The 21,679-nt window shown below is 33.4% G+C and overlaps 2 protein-coding genes across 7 annotated transcripts in view; one reads left to right on the forward strand and one right to left on the reverse strand.

Annotated features, from left to right (window-relative positions):
- The window catches only part of LOC125662394 (uncharacterized), a 1,158,266-nt gene that overhangs the window by 244,158 nt on the left and 892,429 nt on the right, over positions 1-21,679 (reverse strand). The window lies entirely within an intron of this gene.
- LOC125661706 (alpha-1,3-mannosyl-glycoprotein 2-beta-N-acetylglucosaminyltransferase-like) overlaps positions 1-21,679 on the forward strand; it is a 30,757-nt gene that overhangs the window by 1,402 nt on the left and 7,676 nt on the right. For 2 of the 6 annotated variants that reach the window (XM_048893832.2, XM_048893834.2), the window contains exons 2-9: positions 9,717-9,944; positions 13,434-13,554; positions 14,679-14,808; positions 15,372-15,486; positions 15,984-16,122; positions 17,766-17,900; positions 18,398-18,488; positions 20,109-20,213. In XM_048893832.2, coding sequence (XP_048749789.2) covers positions 9,849-9,944; positions 13,434-13,554; positions 14,679-14,808; positions 15,372-15,486; positions 15,984-16,122; positions 17,766-17,900; positions 18,398-18,488; positions 20,109-20,213 — 932 coding nt within the window. In that variant the 5' untranslated portion in view covers positions 9,717-9,848. Of the gene's footprint in view, positions 1-486; positions 629-1,425; positions 1,449-9,716; positions 9,945-13,433; positions 13,555-14,678; positions 14,809-15,371; positions 15,487-15,983; positions 16,123-17,765; positions 17,901-18,397; positions 18,489-20,108; positions 20,214-21,679 lie in introns of those variants that run through there. The other 4 variants (XM_048893833.2, XM_056146189.1, XM_056146188.1 and 1 more) reach the window with 4 other exon arrangements.

The following is a 21,679-nucleotide window of genomic DNA, read 5'->3' on the forward strand; positions in this document are numbered from 1 at the left end:
ATATGACATTTTTTTATGAAGTTGATTTTTTAATTTCAAAATTGTAGGCCTACCATATATAACTTGAAAGTAAGTAGATCTACTCTCCAATTAAACTTCGTATCAAGACTGCAGCTGCCGAATCATAATTTACATTATAGATTATGGTATAATTATTCCGAAATTATTAGATGATACTGTGATTTCAAACGTCCGAGATCAGTACTATTTATCTTATCTAACTTGATCAAGATATGGATTCTGGAAAATTGTTTGAAAATATATGGTTTTGTATGAAATATATAGTGGATTTTCTTTGGGGAAAATACTTCTGGCCCAGTACTGTGTAAGCAGTTCGTCTTTAAGATATACATATAGGTCCTATACACTAACAGCATTAAAATCATTACTGTATAAAGCAGGTTTTTTCTTTAGTGAATGCAACCTATTTCAGTTTGAGTTTATACCCCAGCAAAATAATACACATCCGCCTACAGTAAATCAAATACCGTGAAATTACACTCCTACCGGGTAGGGTTTTTTCTCGTACGTACCTCTTGAACGACGAAGTATATTATATCCATAAAAAAAGGAAAGTAAAACAGTGTCATTATCGGGGAACGTGAGTTTAACATTGTTTTATAATGAGGTAAGTTTACATATGATGTACAGCTAATCCTATATGTATCCTGCATCACCAGGTTTAAAGAGACGCCGGCTAATCTTCGTCTGCTTGTGACACGTAGATTTAGTTCGAATTTCCTCAGTTCCCCAACTTCTAACAATGTTGACTTCTGAGAAGGAGATTTACGTTTAATGTGCATATGTTGTTGTTTTTATGGTTTTTTAACTCAGAAACCACTTGATCCATATTTCACCATGTGAGGAGAACAGGCTGTGTAAATGTAGTGGGGTCGGTGGATGGGAAAGAGAGTCACCTCAGTGGAGTTGTATAAGCATATAGCTATTCCTAGCTGCAGAACTGTAGCTCTCTGAATTTTTTTTTGGACATAACAGAGAGCTACAGATCCACCCCTTATAAAAACCTTCGATTTACAGCGCACAAAAAGCTGCACACGGTTGAGGTCTTATATCGTTGTATTCTTGAGTTGCTGTCTCATAAATTTAATCAAAAAATTCTTAACATATTTTCCTACTATACTTGTGTCTAAACATGCCTTCAAATATTCATTAAAGCCCCATACGACCTGAAAACTCCCAGCTTCAAATGATTTCGTTTGTTGACGTAGCCATAACCGGCCTCAACCGTGCACAGCTTTTTGTGCACCGTAAATCGAAGATTTTTATAAGGGGTGGATATGTAGCTCTCTGTTATGTCAAAATATTTTTTCAGAGAGCTACAGTTCTGCAGCTAAGCTATTCCCTGATTACTTGCTTTTAAGTTGCTAAATCCTAAAAAGATTACTTCTAAAAATCAACATCATATTTATCACTTGGAATATTGTTCAGTGAGTTGTCTTTTCTAGAATTATTTTTTTTTTTAGGAATATGTCATTCAAGAATCTGAATGTGGCATGTACTTGATTTAGTTAGAGTGTGCTGGGGTCCTATGATACCGCTGTACTGAACGATTTTGATTCATTTAAAGATCTGTCAGCCTAATTTCAGTCAATCGTTAATGTTTTGTAATTATAATATTGTCGTTTTCATTCATACTAAATAACCAAACAGATATCATTGTAATACAGTGAGGCCATAACTGTATATATTTGAAGATAAGGTTACTACGATACTGCAACATTTATAGTAATACTGCGTATGTGTAGGGCTGGGACGATTCAGGGTTAGCTTGATTCGGTTCGGTTTCGATTCAGAACAGCATGTTTGGGTTTTTTTCGATTCGGTTTATGTTAGGTCCAATTTATCTTATGACACCACAAAAATTAACAATTTTAATGAGTAGCATACTTGGTTTAATTTTATTCAAGTTTTGTATAACTTTATGTTGTCATTTGTAAACATCATATCTATTTTAAAAAAAAGAACACATTGACAGTCTGTTAAGATTTGTTATAATAATGTGCTGTATAATTTTTGGATTGTTAAATAAATGTATATATGTAGTCAATTTAAAATGTATATGATGTTGTTTTCATCGATATGTAAAAGTTCAACAATTCTATAGATTGAACGTCTTTGGAAATCTCATTTATTGATTTAATTTTCTCTTGATACTGTTAAAACAATTAATCTGTGTCATTATCTACGATGTTGGTTTCACCCCAGCACTGACAGAAATGCCATATGTCCTGTAAAGATAAACTGCAATGATCTTACGGACCATATTCTGTTGGTATCTGAGTAGTAAAAATGCTAAATTTCAACACAGTAGTAATTTAAATCTCTGTTTCATAAAAATCCACATGCTTTGCACCTCACTCGGACGCCATATTTGTTGTTGTTGGTGTATGTAAAATCCAAACTGAACCGAAATCTGGAATTTGTAATCGGTGCATCGAATCGAATGGTATAAATCGCGGTGCACCGCATAGCCCTACATATGTTGGCCTTATGGTGCAGAAATTGTGAAAAAGGTTGCACAGTTATCTCTTGATATGTCCAGGGGTCCATGTTTGCCCAACTATCTACTTTGTATTGCTTATAGGAGTTATGATATAGATCACTGTTCGTTATCTTCACCTTTCATGTATAATTAACAGGAAAATAAATAAAATTCAACAATTCTAATACAATAAAATAAATTCGTATTAATTAATGTCGAAGCACAAAAAAAAAAAAACCCAAGAAAAGTAATGAAAAAAATGTTGAATTTTTACTGTCGTTTTAAGTTCAAAGACGGCAGCTTGCTAAAATTCTGTACATTTTTATGTTTTTACAGTTGAGTAAGTTGAGCCAAGTACTGCGTTCAATAGTTATTTATATCTAAAAATACTTGCTGACAGATGTCAAGGTTCATGCGTGACGTATGTAAAACAGAAATACCTCGGTAACGTACTCACGGTATCATAGGACGGGAATATATCATCAACACTATAGTTAGTCAGCACATTTGGTGTACACTTTTGATGTACATACATGTACATATTTGATGTACCAGGGGTGTGATTTTTCTTCTTTTCAGAGCAAATCCTCCAATTTGGCTAAATTTTCAAAAAATGAAACACTCTGGGTTTGATCTAAAGTGACAGAAAATGATATTTTTCCAGGTAGGGTGAGGTGTTTTCCTCCCTTTTTGACCAGTTTTCCTTTGATTTCTGGGGAATTCAGTCACATCCCTGTGTACGTATAGGTAGACATTTTTGATATACTTTAGGTGTACATTTTTGATTAACATAGGTGTACATTTTTGATGTACATAGGTGTACATTTTTGATGTACATAGGTGTACATTTTTGATGTACATAGGTGTACACTTTCAGTGTTAACTTTTCTACACAGTCAAAAGCATGTGTTAGTGGATGTAATGCAGATTCTGAAATCAACGCCAAAAAGTTAGCATTGACATTTAAGACAGGTTAATTTTGGGGAATCATTTTTTAGAATATGCATTGTGAGTTTCTTATAGAGTTGTGTAATTTGTAAATGTTTTGACATAATTAAATTATTGTTAGAACATACACTCTGCCACAAGTTATGGCCTTTTCCCCCCCGGCATTTTACGGTGAAAAAAAATCTTATTTCCCTATGTTGGCCATTGTGATTTTCTGGTCTGTGGCTTGACATTTGATATTATTTCCATCAATTGTTACAGTAATCAATTACAACAACGCTGCAGGGTGGGACAACCCATAAACTTGTATGAAAATATAATGATTACTCGTTAGAATTCACAATGACGTGAAATGAAGTATAAAGAATAGAATAGATTTATTGAAACCAATTTGGGCATACAAATAAAGAGCATTTGACATACAAAAGAAGAAAGTCAAAATTGATAGCAGTAACATGTTATAAAAAACCCAGAAAGAAAGAGAAACTGACTACAGAAGATTGTAGCAGTTGGGGATTATCTGTAATGATGATAACATAGTAAATGCTTATAAATAAAACTTGTACATGTGCTGCTGATTTATGTACATACAAAAGAGAACTTGTAACATGTACACTTGTACCTGAGTGTTAACACGATTACTCTTATATGTACATGTATTTGTTTGGTTGTTTTTAGGATTATATAATGCATTATAATTTCTTGTTTTAATTTAAGGTTGATCGATCTTCATGTGACGTCGTAGGTTTTTGCAAAAATCTTATTAAATTAAACTTTGCGCATGATGGAAATATATCTTTCTGAGGAATATTATTCACTGGATATAATAAAAAAATCTGGTAAACTATTAAAACTGAAACAGTTTATATTTTCCATAGATAATCAATTATTTATGATTTTAAAAATGTTGTCAAGGGCAATAACTCCTGTGCTGGAATTTCCTCAACTGGATGTTTATTATACATTGGTTTCCCTAATATCCATGATTAATCTATACATATTTATGAATTAGCATTTTTTTTTTTAAACTGTTGATATTTAAATTTTGTCATTTCAACAAGTTTTTATCTATTTTTATTATTTTGTTTAAAATTGTTTTAAATTAATGAAAATGTGTGATTTTCTGATGTTGATATATACTTCTGTTTTTGTATGTCTGACATCTTTAAAAAGGTGGCAACATATACATTTTCTTTGGTTATTAATTGAATTAAACTATATTGAGTGGAAATTAATAAAGTTTTTCCACTTTTAACCATAAATTAATATTGATAAGTCACATAAGGATGGAGCTACCTTAAACAGTTTTGAAAAATTTTGATTAAAAAATTGCTTAGTTTGATAAGCAACATATCATACTCATTGGACATAATCCACAGATGTTTTTTTTATTTGTCAAACTATAGAATGGTTTTTTTTTTAATTTTTAGTAATATGTGTATCCTCAAAAATGCATGTCTGTCACCTTTATATAAGGGACATTCAATCAGTGAATGGATCTCATCTTCCACACAATTCATGTCGCACATTCTATAAATTCTTTCAAGGTTGGTTTTCTGTCCTTTCATGTTTGCAATTTTTTCATATCTCCCACTTTCAATTCTTAGATTATGTGCGCTTATTCTAAATTTACATGTATAATTTTTCTCTGTTCAAAACCTTTTAAGGGGTTATCCATAATTGTCAACCATTTTCCAAAGTGTGCAAAAAGCACACTTTTTGAGACCCCCCACCCCCCTCAAAAAGTGTACATCAACCATTTTTAAATTCCCAACAAGAAGGTCGACAATCAAGTTTATGAGCAATTTAGTTCAAACAATGAGTTCTGTAATATTGGTACCCCTATTTCTTGTTGTATATGAATGATATCAGGGTTTGACATTTACTTTTTTGAGCACTAGACCAGTCGGGCTACTTCAAATGATTTTTACTAGACCTGACTTTATATCCACTAGCCCTGACCAACTTTCCAGAAAAAAACCCCTGATAGTTTCTCCATGTTTAAATACTTCAACGTTAAGTTTGAACCAAAACGTATTTAATTGTCTCAAAAATATCTGAAGTCTCGTCATTCAATTTGATTTTCAAACACGTTTTCTGTTTCTTTAAATTTTACCCAGCACGGATATTCTTAATCTATTTAGTATAAAATGACCTCATCCGGCTTTTTATTTCATTTACATTTCATAAGCCCGGCTTTGTTTCTTCTTAACCTTTTCTTTTTTCTCCTGGGACGTCTTTCCTTGAGGACGAGAAGTCGTATTAGAATATAGAGACATTCCCGCACATATGTCAACACTGATAAATAGTCGTTTACGATGTAATTTATTAACTTGATAAACACTTTATTATAGTCAATTCAAATACATGTAAAATGTTTAAAATTAACATTGAGGAGATGTCGTAAGACATCACTACCGACCGCGACTTATTTATTAGAACTAAAAATAGAGATTATTCCATCACACGGTTCAAGATTGCTTGCAAATTCTTTACAGTTATTTTCTTTTTAGTTAAGAATAAAATATCTTACTGTTTAAAGTAAAGTTTCTTGTTTATTTTTAACACGACCAGTCAGACTAGTAAATCGACATTTTACCTGACCGGACCTATCATTTAGTAGACTCGGTCGGTCGGACGTGCCTTAGTGTCAAACCCTGGATATAATGTTTTATAAATGTGCAAATCTTGTGTACATAATAGATTTTTGTTTTTATAGAAAAAAATAAAGATGTCTCTGTCTTATCTTGTCGTCTTTTTTTTTTTTTATAGGCATTACACTTTTGTAACATGACCAATACTTTTATGAAATAAATCCGGAAGAGAAAAAAAGAGTGTATGGTAAAATTGTCGATTTTTTACCCCCCTCCCCCCGAGCGTGCTTTTTGCACGCTTTGGAAAATGGTTGACAATTATGGATGACCCCTAAGATAAATATTTTTCAATTTCAAAACTTCTTTTTATGTAAAAATATGTTGTAATTTACTCGACAGACAATTAACCCTCTTTTCTTTTCGTAAACCAGTATGGTAGGCAATCCTAGCTCTCTCAGACTCATATATTTTTTTTTTGTTTCTTTAAGGTTGTTGCTTTCATTGGTTTACATTTAGATCATAGTATGCCCATTTTGTTACATAAATATTTACATTTGAAAACCAAATATGTTTGTGGAGGCCCGTGGAATGTATGTACTGCATCACTATATTTCAAGAAGTTGTACCTAGAGCAACAATAAAACCTTACAATCATATCTTTACAGTGAAAACTGCCTAATCCGACTCCTGTGCAATCTGTTACACTCGACATTCCGACCCTTTAATATTTTCATTTTCATATTTTCTTTGTGCTTTTACACTGTTTATTCTGACACAGTGTGCATTCCGACAAAGAATTTGTTGCCCTGGACCCAGTGTCTGTCTCTAACATTAGAAAGTTTGTTGCCCTGGACCCAGTGCCTGTCGGGTTAGACAGGTTTGTTGCCCTGGACCCAGTGCCTGTCGGGTTAGACAGGTTTCACTGTATGTGTACTTTATCTATGTACTCTCATTGTTCTGGGATCCTGTTATCACTATTAACTTGACTCACTAGAATTGAGGGTAGACAAAATATGTCTCGATCAATAACCAATACATCTAGTTCAGAAAACTGTGGTAGGTATATCAAGAAATGAAAACAAAGGAACAGCAAAAACTGTATTGGGCCACACCAGTTTGTAAAATAGTTCTTCGGATTTTCAGACAAAAAAGGTGAGGCGAGAGGGCGAAATTATTTTACAAATATTATTTTCAATTTTGGAGATAAAAATTATGAGGCGAGCGAATACGAGAAATATAAATATTTTTAATTGAATTAAGTGTGATTTTAAAAAGCGGGCGCCTAAAAATAAAGATCTAAAATCATCAGATATCATTTGTTTACCACATAAACTTAATATTTTACAACTTTGTTGATATAGTTTACAATAAATAAGAAGTATTTCAGGTTTCAAAGACTTATTTTCTTTATACCTAATACATGTACTTTGCAACATTAACTGATAAGGTCTTTTTCAAGAATTTTATTTAAGTTTCATTTCTACAAACTTTCGATTCAGAGATATGCATATTGCTAGGGACATATCCAGTTTTGACATTCATTGCAAATGCAATATCCATTGCATCGCTTTGAGCATTTTCTTGAATTTTGATAGGACATCACCAAACCTTTTGTGAATTTGTCGTTAACTGTCGGTCCGGTTTAAAATAGTCATCGATCAGTACCCCTTGCTTGTTGTAAGAGGCGAATAAATGGGGCGGTCCTTCAGATAGTACTGCAAAAACTGAGATCCTTGTCACAGCAGGTGTGGCACGATAAAGATCCCTCAGTGCCATGAGCGCTGAGCATAGGCCTAAATTTTGCAGCCCGTCACCGGCAATGGTAACGTCTTTCATGTGAGTGAAATATTCTCAAGAGAGACTTCAGTCAATATATAGGCTAATCAAACAATCAAGCATACGCTGTCAATGTTCTCTAAATAGTGGCATCGAATAGCGCTTTCAAAAGTTTCATCGGCTTCCAGTTCGATTCCAGCATAACGAACAACTTCCAATCCAGTGTTATGAACTATCGTACATATTAAGATAGATATCATGAATAACTTAACCGTATTACACTGTTAGGAAATTTCTCGAGAGCCTGCGCTTTTGTCATTTCTCAGCATATACATCAAGGTTATTTGTGCGCTTGTTGTAAAAACTAAAAAAAATATTGACGGATATTTTTGAACACGCGGGCGGATATTATTTTTTGATAATATTATAATTTGGATTTGTTACAAATAGAAGCGGCGAATCCGACGAACTAGATTACAAATTGGCGTGGCCTTGTGTGTTGTTTCTACGTCCCATTTGAGAATTTCTACCTGTACAGTGATGTCACTAGCTGTAAGTGAAGTGCCACAAATCCTGACCAATGAAGGCATTCTAAGCTCTACATGTTATGATGTAGCAGTGGGGATCTTCATTATGCCTATGCTTTCCATGACACGTACAGGACCTCCATGTTTAAAGTCATATCCAAAAGGACTTTCACTTCTAATGTCAAGTGGTTGTTTAAAGAACAGTGACTATATGTTAAGAGTTTGAGGTTTGACCTGGTGTAGAAATTAGTCTTGAGAATCATACCTGACAGGGCTCGAAATTAACATATGCCCGTTAATCTGTGACTGTTTAAAAGTCTGGCGGACTGATCACTGACATTTTTTTTAGTCAGTCCGTTGGGAGTGGTCAATTTTCTAAAACATCATTTTGGAAAACCTACTAATGGTATCTTAAAGGGACTGATTCACGATTTTACCCAAAATTTTGTTTTTCACTTTTAATTAACAAAATCTACTGTCTAATGTGTTTGAAAGATTTCACATGAAAATTAAGGTTATACATCATCACAGAAGCTCATTTTAGAGAGTTTATTATTTGTTTTGTAAACAAAGATTGCGGTATGCTATTGTTTATGAAATTTTCAAAAGAAATGGATATCGATCAAAGTATTATTATATCTTTCATATTTCAAGCATTTTTGAGGTGAAATGTGTCATCTAAAAGTTAAAATTTGTGACTATGCAAAATTAAGATGCATTATATTACAAAATCAATATTTCACTTGTTTGTTTGTTTACATAAAAAGACTCGAGTCTTTGTTTACATAACACATATTTAAGGCTAAAATATTGCTTTCATTCTTGCATTCAGAAGGTCAAAATTTTGGCTGTCAACATTAAATGAGTTATATTTCTAATGTTTAACTTAAAAAATGAAAAATATTTTTATCAAAAATCGTGAACCAGTCCCTTTATAACACACATTTGGCATTCCCTCTGTAGATATCAGATGAACCAGATTATTAAATATAAATCTCATATAAGTGTTACAATATTGTCTGAAGTATATTAAGTTAAATTCTGTTTTTTTATTTTAATAACATGAACAAAATATGTTTATTTATTTCAGAAAAACTCCAGTGGACTAATACATTTTTCTGCAGACTGGTTGAAATTATACCCTATCAGTCCAGCTGGGCTGGTGGCATAAAATGTTGTATTTTTAAGCCCTGCCTGAGACACCCACCCCCACCCCATCCCCACCCCTTGTAACAAAGCAAGCACTTGCACTTCTAGGCCACTCCACCAGTTTATTACATATAAAACATTAAATAATGTTGTTCAGCAGCTGTCATATGCATTCAGATTTCTCAAATGCCGCTTAAAAAAATTCTCTTTTTATTTCAGGATGTAAAGGCTTCACCAAACATGAGCAAGGGTTGCGTGAATGGAAGAGACCATGAGAGAAATTACCTCCTTCATCAAATATGTTCTCATTATGTGAACTCTTTGGGTCAGGAACCAGTTTACGCGTAAACAATGAGAAGGAAGCACTTGGTGGCCATTGTAGTGGTCATTTTCCTGACATGGAATTTTCTTATGTATTACATGTTGGTGTCAAAGAACCCTGGCAAGGTACTCTTGGACCGATTCTTCTCCAATTTTATTTCATCTGTCACCATGGGAGTCTTTTATAGTTTCACGCTTTACATTAGAATGCAATGATTAAAGATGGTTTTATCAAACAATAATGAAGAGACAGTTTTCTCAGACAATGATTAGAGATTGTTTTATAGGACGAAGATTAGAGAGGGTTTTATCAGACAATGATTAGAGTGGTTTTATCAAACAATAATTTAGAGTGGTTTTATCAAACAATAATTTAGAGTGGTTTTATCAAACAATAATTTAGAGTGGTTTTATCAGACAACGATTAGAGTGGTTTTATAGGACGAAGATTAGAGATGGTTTTATCAGACAATGATTAGACATGGTTTTATCAGACAATGATTAGAGATGGTTTTATCAGACAATGATTAGAGTGGTTTTATCGGACAATGATTAGAGAGGGTTTTATCAGACAATAATTTAGAGTGGTTTTATCAGACAACGATTAGAGTGGTTTTATAAGACAATGATTAGAGTGGTTTTATCAGACAATGATTAGAGTGGTTTTATCAGACAATGATTAGAGAGGGTTTTATCAGACAATAATTTAGAGTGGTTTTATCAGACAACGATTAGAGTGGTTTTATAAGACAATGATTAGAGTGGTTTTATCAGACAATGATTAGAGTGGTTTTATCAGACAATGATTAGAGAGGGTTTTATCAGACAATAATTTAGAGTGGTTTTATCAGACAATAATTTAGAGTGGTTTTATCAGACAATGATTAGAGTGGTTTTATCAGACAATGATTAGAGTGGTTTTATCAGGCAATGATTAGAGTGGTTTTATCAGACAATAATTTAAAGTAGTTTTATCAGACAATAATTTAGAGTGGTTTAATCAGTCAATGATTAGAGTGGTTTTATCAGACAATAATTTAGAGTGGTTTTATCAGACAATGATTAGAGTGGTTTTATAAGACAATGATTAGAGTGGTTTTATCAGACAATAATTTAGAGTGGTTTTATCAGGCAATGATTAGAGTGGTTTTATAGGACAATAATTTAAAGTGGTTTTATCAGACAATAATTTAGAATGGTTTTATAAGACAATGATTAGAGTGGTTTTATAGGACAATAATTTAAAGTGGTTTTATCAGACAATGATTAGAGTGGTTTTATCAGACAATAATATAGAGTGGTTTTATCAGACAATGATTAGAGTGGTTTTATCAGACAATGATTAGAGTGGTTTTATCAGACAATAATTTAGAGTGGTTTTATCAGACAATGATTAGAGTGGTTTTATCAGACAATGATTAGAGTGGTTTTATCAGACAATGATTAGAGTGGTTTTATCAGACAATAATTTAGAGTGATTTTATCAGGCAATAATTTAAAGTGGATGTATCAGACAATAATTTAGAGTGGTTTTATAAGACAACGATTAGAGTGGTTTTATCAGACAATGATTAGAGTAGTTTTATCAGACAATGATTAGAGTGGTTTTATCAGACAATAATTTAAAGTGGTTTTATCAGGCAATAATTTAGAGTGGTTTTATCAGACAATAATTTAGAGTGGTTTTATAAGACAACGATTAGAGTGGTTTTATAAGACAATGATTAGAGTGGTTTTATCAGACAATGATTAGAGTGGTTTTATCAGACAATAATTTAGAGTGGTTTTATCAGGCAATGATTAGAGTGGTTTTATAGGACAATAATTTAAAGTGGTTTTATCAGACAATGATTAGAGTGGTTTTATCAGACAATGATTAGAGTGGTTTTATCAGACAATGATTAGAGTGGTTTTATCAGACAATAATTTAGAGTGATTTTATCAGGCAATAATTTAAAGTGGATTTATCAGACAATAATTTAGAGTGGTTTTATAAGACAACGATTAGAGTGGTTTTATCAGACAATGATTAGAGTGGTTTTATCAGACAATAATTTAGAGTGGTTTTATCAAGCAATAATTTAGAGTGGTTTTATCAGACAATAATTTAGAGTGGTTTTATAAGACAATGATTAGAGTGGTTTTATAAGACAATGATTAGAGTGGTTTTATCAGAAAATGATTAGAGTGGTTTTATCAGACAATAATTTAGAGTGGTTTTATCAGGCAATGATTAGAGTGGTTTTATAGGACAATAATTTAAAGTGGTTTTATCAGACAATAATTTAGAGTGGTTTTATCAGACAATGATTAGAGTGGTTTTATCAGACAATAATTTAGAGTGGTTTTATCAGACAATGATTAGAGTGGGTTTATAGGACAATAATTTAAAGTGGTTTTATCAGACAATAATTTAGAGTGGTTTTATCAGACAATGATTAGAGTGGTTTTATCAGACAATAATTTAAAGTGGTTTTATCAGACAATAATTTAAAGTGGTTTTATCAGACAATAATTTAGAGTGGTTTTATCAGACAATGATTAGAGTGGTTTTATCAGACAATAATTTAGAGTGGTTTTATCAGACAATGATTAGAGTGGTTTTATAAGACAATGATTAGAGTGGTTTTATCAGACAATAATTTAGAGTGGTTTTATCAGACAATAATTTAGAGTGGTTTTATCAGACAATGATTAGAGTGGTTTTATAAGACAACGATTAGAGTGGTTTTATCAGACAATGATTAGAGTGGTTTTATCAGACAATAATTTAGAGTGGTTTTATCAGGCAATGATTTAAAGTGGTTTTATCAGACAATAATTTAGAGTGGTTTTATAAGACAATGATTAGAGTGGTTTTATCAGACAACGATTAGAGTGGTTTTATAAGACAATGATTAGAGTGGTTTTATCAGACAATAATTTAGAGTGGTTTTATCAGACAATAATTTAGAGTGGTTTTATCAGACAACGATTAGAGTGGTTTTATCAGACAATGATTAGAGTGGTTTTATCGGACAATAATTTAAAGTGGTTTTATCAGACAATAATTTAGAGTGGTTTTATCAGACAATGATTAGAGTGGTTTTATAAGACAACGATTAGAGTGGTTTTATAAGACAACGATTAGAGTGGTTTTATCAGACAACAATTAGAGAGGGTTTTATCAGACAGTGATTAGAGAGGGTTTTGTCAGACAATGAGAGTGGTTTTATCAGACAATGATTAGAGACCATTTTATCAGACAATAATTTAGAGTGGTTTTATATTAGATACATGTATGTTGGATTTCCTAGACGTGTTGGATTTCCTAGACATGTTGGATTTCCTAGACGTTTTGGATTTCCCATAGATAAGATGTGTTGGATGTCCTATAGAATATATTGGATTTCATCAACACATCAGGATATATTACTCAATTTCAATGTCAAATAATGATTAAGACACTATGTTCCATCATAGACACACATGTAATGTTGTGGAAATTGGAGGCCTGCAGTGTATGTCAAGGTCATCTAAATGTCACATCTGTTGATCAAAAATCAGTCTGGACCTAAGTTAAAAAAATGTTAGTTTTTCTTTTGTAATTTTTGTAATCCGTTATTTTTTTTCCAGCTTGGTTCCATTTCTGTGGAGGACCAGTTAAAGATTCTTCAAGGTGACATTCGTCATCAGCTCTCGCACAATTCGGAACTGCTACAACATCTACGTAAGTTTCGAGAGCAAAAATTATCAGGTGAGACCCAAAGATGAATTAAAAATTTGAAAGCATGCAATGTCTACAGATGTGGCACGGTGATTGGGTGACGTGTTATTGATTTACAGGTATATATATGCTGCCCTGATCGATTATATTCATCTATTGTAAGGATACCTGGTGTTTACTATTGTTCAATTTCTTAATTAGTTTGGGGTTAATGATCAAAATCAAAGTACTAGAGCAAGGATCTCTAGTTATGTTTTCATTCTTAAAGATTTAACAGGTTCCAGATCTTTTGTAACAGAAAGAAATGGTCAATGAGTTAAATAACTAAATGGAATGTTTTGTCAATAATAAAGCTTTGATTGTTCGTTATATCTTGTTTCTCGATTAAAACACTAAAGGCACTGAAGTGGCCTTTGCAACGTGAAATTTATATTTATAAAATATATATATACATATACAGACCCTGAAGCGTGTTACTACGCCAAGCGAACCATTCACTTGATTAATATGCCAAACTGATCCGTTCGAAGGCTAAAGCATTCCGTTCTCAATAAGAACTGTTTTGTTCTCGCAGAGAACCATTCCTTTCAAAGCGTTCGGCGTTCGTTCCCCAAATAAAACTGTTCCCACCCCGTTCAGTGTTCGTTCACCATTCCACTGATGTAACAGTACGCTTCACGGTCTGTATATATAAGGGATGGATGTTGAATTTTGTTGTTTTTTTTTTTTGGGGGGGGGGGTAATAGATTTTTCTTTTCAGTTGTGACACAAAATTTGATTTGTTTTAGAGAATTATGTTATTTTTCACGTAAACACACTGTGACATTATACTGCAGCTTTAAAATGTTTGAGTGAAAAAGTTCAAACATGATTTAAATGTGAAATTTTGGGTAAGATTTTAAATTAGAATGAATAATGTAAATAGAAAACCCTGTTAATCTTTAAAGCAGGACATGGCATGCTTGTGGTAATATATGTTTACTTACAAACTGCTTCACTGTTTTAGGTGAAAATTACACCAATTTATTTGATACCCCTATAATATGGACTGCACTTAACATCATTCCTTTAAAAAAAATGAGGGGACATGATGGGTCATTTTCTAGATTTTGAGGGATTGTGAACATTATGTTGATTAAATATGTTTTTAACAGAGGAACTTGACCGAAAAATTCACCAGACCACGACACCTGTCCCTTACGACGCAAACCGATTCATCCTGCCCATTCTTCTCATTGCCTGTGATCGCACAACAGTCAGCCGCAGCCTGGATCTACTCATTAAGTGAGTTAATCACACAGTCTAAATCTACTCATTAAGTGAGTTAATCACACAGTCTAGATCTACACATTAAGTGAGTTAATCACACAGTCTAGATCTACACATTAAGTGAGTTATTCATACAGTCTAAATCTACACATTAAGTGAGTTAATCACACAGTCTAAATCTACTCATTAAGTGAGTTAATCACACAGTCTAGATCTACACATTAAGTGAGTTAACCACACAGTCTAGATCTACACATTAAGTGAGTTATTCATACAGTCTAGATCTACACATTAAGTGAGTTAATCACACAGTCTAGATCTACATATTAAGTGAGTTAATAACAGTCTAGATCTACTCATTAAGTGAGTTATTTACTGCATGTAATCTTAAACTACTCATCAAATCAAATGGATTTTGTATGGACCAAATACTAAAAAATTCAACAGATTCATACATTTCAGCCTATTGGTACAGGCCAAATAAAAAGATTTCATCCGATTGGTGCTTCTTAACCTGCAGGTACATGTACAGAGCAAATTAAAACAAATTTTAACTGATCCTGCTTTTCAATCTGTAGGTACAGACCAAATAAAAACAAATTTCCCATCATCGTAAGCCAAGACTGTGGTCACAAACCTACTGCTGATGTCATTCAACGCTACGTGATGGAGCATGACATTAAACACATAAAGGTAAGATCCTGATGTCATAAAAAGCTATATTACGGAGTGTGGAATTAATCACATAAAGGTAAGATCCTGATGTCATAGAACGCTACTTGATGGAGCGTGGAATTAAACACATAAAGGTAAGATCCTCATGTCATAGAATGCTACATGATGGAGTGTGGAATTAAACACATAAAGGTAAGATCCTGATGTTATAGAACGCTACATGATGGAGCGTGGAATTAAACACATAAAGATAAGATCCTGATGTCATACAACACTATATTACAGCGTGTGGAATTAATCACATAAAGGTAAGATCCTGATGTCATAGAACGCTATGTGATGGAGCTTGGAATTTTATGGAAATGGAGATATTGAACATTTTATTCATGAGTATAAGTCAACATCTAAGTGTATTATCTTGTATCAAAGTGGGACTGTTTGAAAATGCATAAATTCACAATCATCTGAAAGTTTCCAAACAGCACATGACAGATCTTTTTGTCTGCGATTTGTAGCATCCAAACATCAGTGACATACACCTACCCTGGCCGCAGAAGAAGTTCCAGGGCTACTACAAGCTGAGTCGACACTATCGATGGGCTCTCAACCAAGTGTTCCATACATTTAACCACTCTGCTGTGGTCATTGTTGAAGGTACCAATAATTAATCTCCCCTTTATTTGATCCCCCTGCTAAATATATTGTTCAATAAATGAAATTGAGGGTGGGGTTGATAACATCAATTCCAGAAAAGTTAGGGGGAGGGAGGGACCGAGGGGGGGGGGGGGGGGTGTGAAGAACCATTTAATGTTTGTTTATCCCTACATTGTTATACTCAATGAATTAAAAAGATTGTGTTGCTTGAATACTTTAAGTGTAATTATTTCAATGAGATCGACATTTTCAACAGTGAAACTTTGGAAATCTCCATTCATCCATTATATAACACAGAACAAACACTTGGTGAAGATTGCGCCGAAAGTGCATAAACACTGACTGCGCCAAATTTTGAATGAGCTAAATACACATACAGTATGTCCACAGTCTGGGTATGTCTATGTCAACGGGATATGATCACCAGATTCACCTCAGATATCACTATTTATAATGAGATATATTATATCAGATATCACTATCTATAATGAGATATATCAGATATCACTATCTATAATGAGATATATCAGATATCACTATTTATAATGAGATATATTAGATATCACTATCTATAATGAGATATATCAGATATCACTATCTATAATGAGATATATCAGATATCACTATCTATAATGAAATATATTATATCAGATATCACTATCTATAATGAGATATATCAGATATCACTATCTATAATGAGATATATCAGATATCACTATTTATAATGAGATATATATTATATCAGATATCACTATTTATAATGAGATATATATTATATCAGATATCACTATTTATTATATACCCATCAATGTATCGTTCTTTGATACTGTGGATTTCACATCGTGTGATCCGGTTTTCCGGATCACCACACTGTGGTTTTCTGATTCCGTATCAGTATCCTCTGAAACTGATGCCGTCACAATGACGTCACAATGCATCAACGCAACGGTTTTTTTTTTTTTTGTTTAAAATATTGACCGCGTCACAAACAAAACTGCACACAAAACATAATTCACTGTATATCTGTATTTTTGATAATTTGGATTACATTTAGTATCATATAAATGTGGATTTAAAATGCATAGGGGGTATATAATAAATTTATCATTACTACAGTAACTTGATCCGAAAAGTTGGATCACGTCTCGTTGACAGGCGCGGATCATCAGATCAAACTCGACGCTTCGCGTCTCGTGTGATCTGATGATCCGCGCCTGTCAACTCGACGTGATCCGACTCTTCGGATCAAGTTACTGTAGTAATGATATATATTTATAATGAGATATATCAGATATCACTATCTATAATGAGATATATTATATCAGATATCACTATCTATAATGAGATATATCAGATATCACTATCTATAATGAGATATATCAGATATCACTATTTATAATGAGATATATATTATATCAGATATCACTATTTATAATGAGATATATATTATATCAGATATCAATATATTATATCAGATATCACTATTTATAATGAGATATATATTATATCAGATATCACTATTTATAATGAGATATATCAGATATGAATATCTATAATGAGATATATCAGATATCACTATCTCTAATGAGATGTATATTATATCAGATATCACTATAATGAGATATAATTTGTGTATTTCACAGATGATCTTGATATATCGCCCGATTTTTATGAGTATTTTTCTGCAACATTCCCAATACTGCACCAGGACCCCAGTCTGTGGTGCGTTTCTGCTTGGAACGATAATGGCAAATTGGACATGGTGTCTGATGATGCAGGTAAAACTAACACGCCACGCTGAAATACAATCCTCGGATCCACCCATGGTTCTGATTTTAATAATAAAGAAGATAGAGGGCTTAATACATTGTTAGATGTAAAAATAATTGCTAAATTTTTAAAATTTGACTGTATACAGATAAAATCCTCGGATCGAGTCATGGTTCTGATTTTAATAATAAAGAAGATAGAGGGCTTAATACATTGTTAGATATAAAAATAATCGCTAACTTTTAATTTGAATGTATACAGATGAAATAGTGTTTTTGAACCATCACCGAAGCATGTAGATAACAGTGGTTTAGGCTGCATGCTTTGTCAATAACTGAATCAGATGTGGTATGAATGTATGTGTTTGTAGTTAAAATGGGAACTTTTAAATGTTTTCTCCTCTGAGTTTGCTGCAGGGGACTGATAGATATGAATCATTTAGTTCTAATGGCTGCAAGGTGACACAAATCAGTAGTGTATGGGTTGTTCTCTTTCACGTTTTTAGAGTTATTATACCGATCAGATTTTTTCCCTGGCCTGGGATGGATGATGGAGAAATCCACCTGGTTAGAAATTGGACCAAAATGGCCTGACGCGTAAGTTCAATTCATTTATTTTGTTACCTGCAAAGAACAGCTGTAGCACCTAGAAATCATGTTGATTTCTTCTCAAGGTTTGTCTGCCTGACCCTCTGCCTGTCTGTTATAGCTAGTACTGAGTAAGAGGCAGGACTGTGGCCTGACCCTCTGCCTGTCTGTTATAGCTAGTACTAAGTAAGAGGCAGTACTGTGACCTGACCCTCTGTCTGTTATAGTTAGTACTGAGTAAGAGGCAGGACTGTGGTCTGACCCTCTGTCTGTTATAGATAGTACTGGGTAAGAGGCAGGACTGTGGCCTGACCCCCTGTCTGTTATAGCTAGTACTGAGTAAGAGGCAGGACTGTGGTCTGACCCTCTGTCTGTTATAGATAGTACTGAGTAAGAGGCAGGACTGTGACCTGACCCTCTGCCTGTCTGTTATAGCTAGTACTGAGTAAGAGGCAGGACTGTGGCCTGACCCTCTGCCTGTCTGTTATAGCTAGTACTGAGTAAGAGGCAGGACGGTGATATATAGCATGTGTGTTTCTTGTGAGAGGCCTGAGAGTCAATTCATGATTAATAATGGCATCAGTAGCAACACTTGTGTTCCCTGAAAAACTCTAGATTAACGGAATCAGATATGGATTGGGAAGCTTTCTGTCAAACAGAGGGTTATATAAAGTCGTTTATTTACGTAAAGATGATAAATATAAAGCTGTCAATTTACATTGAGGGCAATATTAAGCCGTTTACTCACAAGAGGGTCAAGTAAAACCGTTTATTCACAGAGGGTCAAGTAAAGCCGTTTATTCACAGAGTGTCAAGTAAAGCCGTTTATTCACACAGAGGGTTATTGAAACCAGTCTTTGGAGTTTCTTTCGGGGATATATTTATACATCTAATTAGGAATTGAAAGCATTTAACAATTTAACAGACAGAAGGAAGTAGACAGATTTTAAGGTTGAGCTGTGTGATTTTAAGGTTAAGAGCTGTCACTTCATGTTGAACACTGTAATCTTAATGTTGAGCAGTATAATATTAATGTTGAGCTGTAATATTAATGATAAGCAATGTAATATTAATGTTGAGCTGTAATATTGATGTTGAGCAGTGTAATATTAATGTTGAGCAGTATAGTCGGTTAAAGAGCTCTTAGCTCATGTTTATTGTTACCTGTATATAGTTCCCACTTTAAATAAAAATTACTTACTTACTTGCTTATGATAATAATGTTGAGCAGTAATATTAATGTTGAGCAGTGTAATATTAATTTTGAGAAGTGTAATATTAATGTTGAAATATAATCGTAATGTTGAATACTGTTAAGGTTGTATACTGTAAACTTAACGTTGTATGCTGTAAACTTAACGTTGTATGCTGTAATCTTAAGTTTGGGCAACGTAAAATGAACTTAAACTGTAAATCCTCTTTTCACTAAAACTGGCACTATTACCCCATAAATGAAATTAAATGAAGTTTTAATCATGTGTAACTAAATACAAGAATCCACAATCAATCTGATCATAGATGGTAATCTGAATGCTTCAATAAAGGTGTGGATCCAAAAGAGAAAATGATGAGGCTCGCTGGCAGACATTTGGCCTTTGGAAGCTAAATTTTGTGATAATCTTGTTTTAGTTTTTGGGATGACTGGATGAGGCATCCAGACCAGCGGAGGGGTAGGGCCTGTATCCGGCCTGAAATCTGTAGGACCAGCACGTTTGGCAAGAAGGGAGTCAGCAAGTAAGTCAGGACTTCCCCATTGTAAAATATGTATTGTAAATGTGTAGGACATATATACCAATGTAAAGTGTAAAGTATGTCTGTAAATGTGTAGGACATATATACCAATGTAAAGTGTAAAGTATGTATGTAAATGTGTAGGACATATACCAATGTAAAGTGTAAAGTATGTCTGTAAATGTGTAGGACATATATACCAATGTAAAGTGTAAAGTATGTCTGTAAATGTGTAGGACATATATACCAATGTAAAGTGTAAAGTATGTCTGTAAATGTGTAGGACATATACCAATGTAAAGTGTAAAATATGTCTGTAAATGTGTAGGACATATACCAATGTAAAGTGTAAAGTATGTCTGTAAATGTGTAGGACATATACCAATGTAAAGTGTAAAGTATGTCTGTAAATGTGTGGTGTGGCTACCAGTGTAACGTATGTCTTCAGTTGTGTGGGACATTTTCAGCTATTTTTATCATACAATGTTCCTATAACAATGTAAAAAAAAGTATCTCGGATCAATTGGATGTTTTTGAACATAGATTTAAATTTAACTTTTTAGTTGTCTTCAACTGTGTATGGGGTCATCAATCATATAGAATGTTTTGAACTGTATATAGTATTCTAACTGTGTAGGGTGTGTAAGGTATGGAAACCAGATTTACACTGCACTAGAAATAAAAGGCCAAAGGGAAACAAGTGCAGGGGTGTGATTTTTCCTCTTTTCAGAGGAAATCCTCTGATTTGCTCAATTTTCGAAAAAATGAAACACTGGGTTTGATCTAATATGGCAGAAAATGATATTTTGCCAGGTAGGGTGAGGTGTTTTCCTCCCTTTTTGACTAGTTTTCCTCTGATTTCTGAGGAATTCAGTCACATCCCTGCAAGTGTCATTTTTCATTAACTGAGATATTCTGTCAACAGTGCACTTGAGTAATTTTATATTAACCGGAGTTTTCAATACAAAACAAACAATATTGCCCTGGAAGTCCCACAAAACTCGCACCTTCTGTGATATCAGTAAAGCTTCCAATACTTAGTTAATGATTGAAAACAAAATGAACAGTGATAGGAGGTATGATATGAAAGGAAGGCATCGGTGAGGGAGAAATCCTGTTCTGTATTACTGAGGTTATATCCATTTCTGTAGGCGTTAAAGAATTTCTGGCCTTGAAATTCAAATGTTCCTCAATTTCTCCTTAGTTCAGTAATTTTGATGTTGGAATAGCCAGGAACTTAAGGAGCAAAATTAGACTTTCCTCAAAATTGAATCCCCTGGTTTGTTTCTGAATTGAAAATTATTTGAAATATCAGTGTATCAGTCAGTGATTTTAATAGGAATCATGGGTCACTGGAATTAATCAAAACTAATAGATTACAACAACAACACCCCCCCCCCCCAAAAAAAAACAATCTTCAGTTGCTATTTGAACTGTAGTTCGTTACTATACTTATGTCCTTTCTATTT

Source organism: Ostrea edulis, chromosome 8 (genome assembly GCF_947568905.1).
Source record: "Ostrea edulis chromosome 8, xbOstEdul1.1, whole genome shotgun sequence".
NCBI lineage: Eukaryota > Metazoa > Mollusca > Bivalvia > Ostreida > Ostreidae > Ostrea > Ostrea edulis.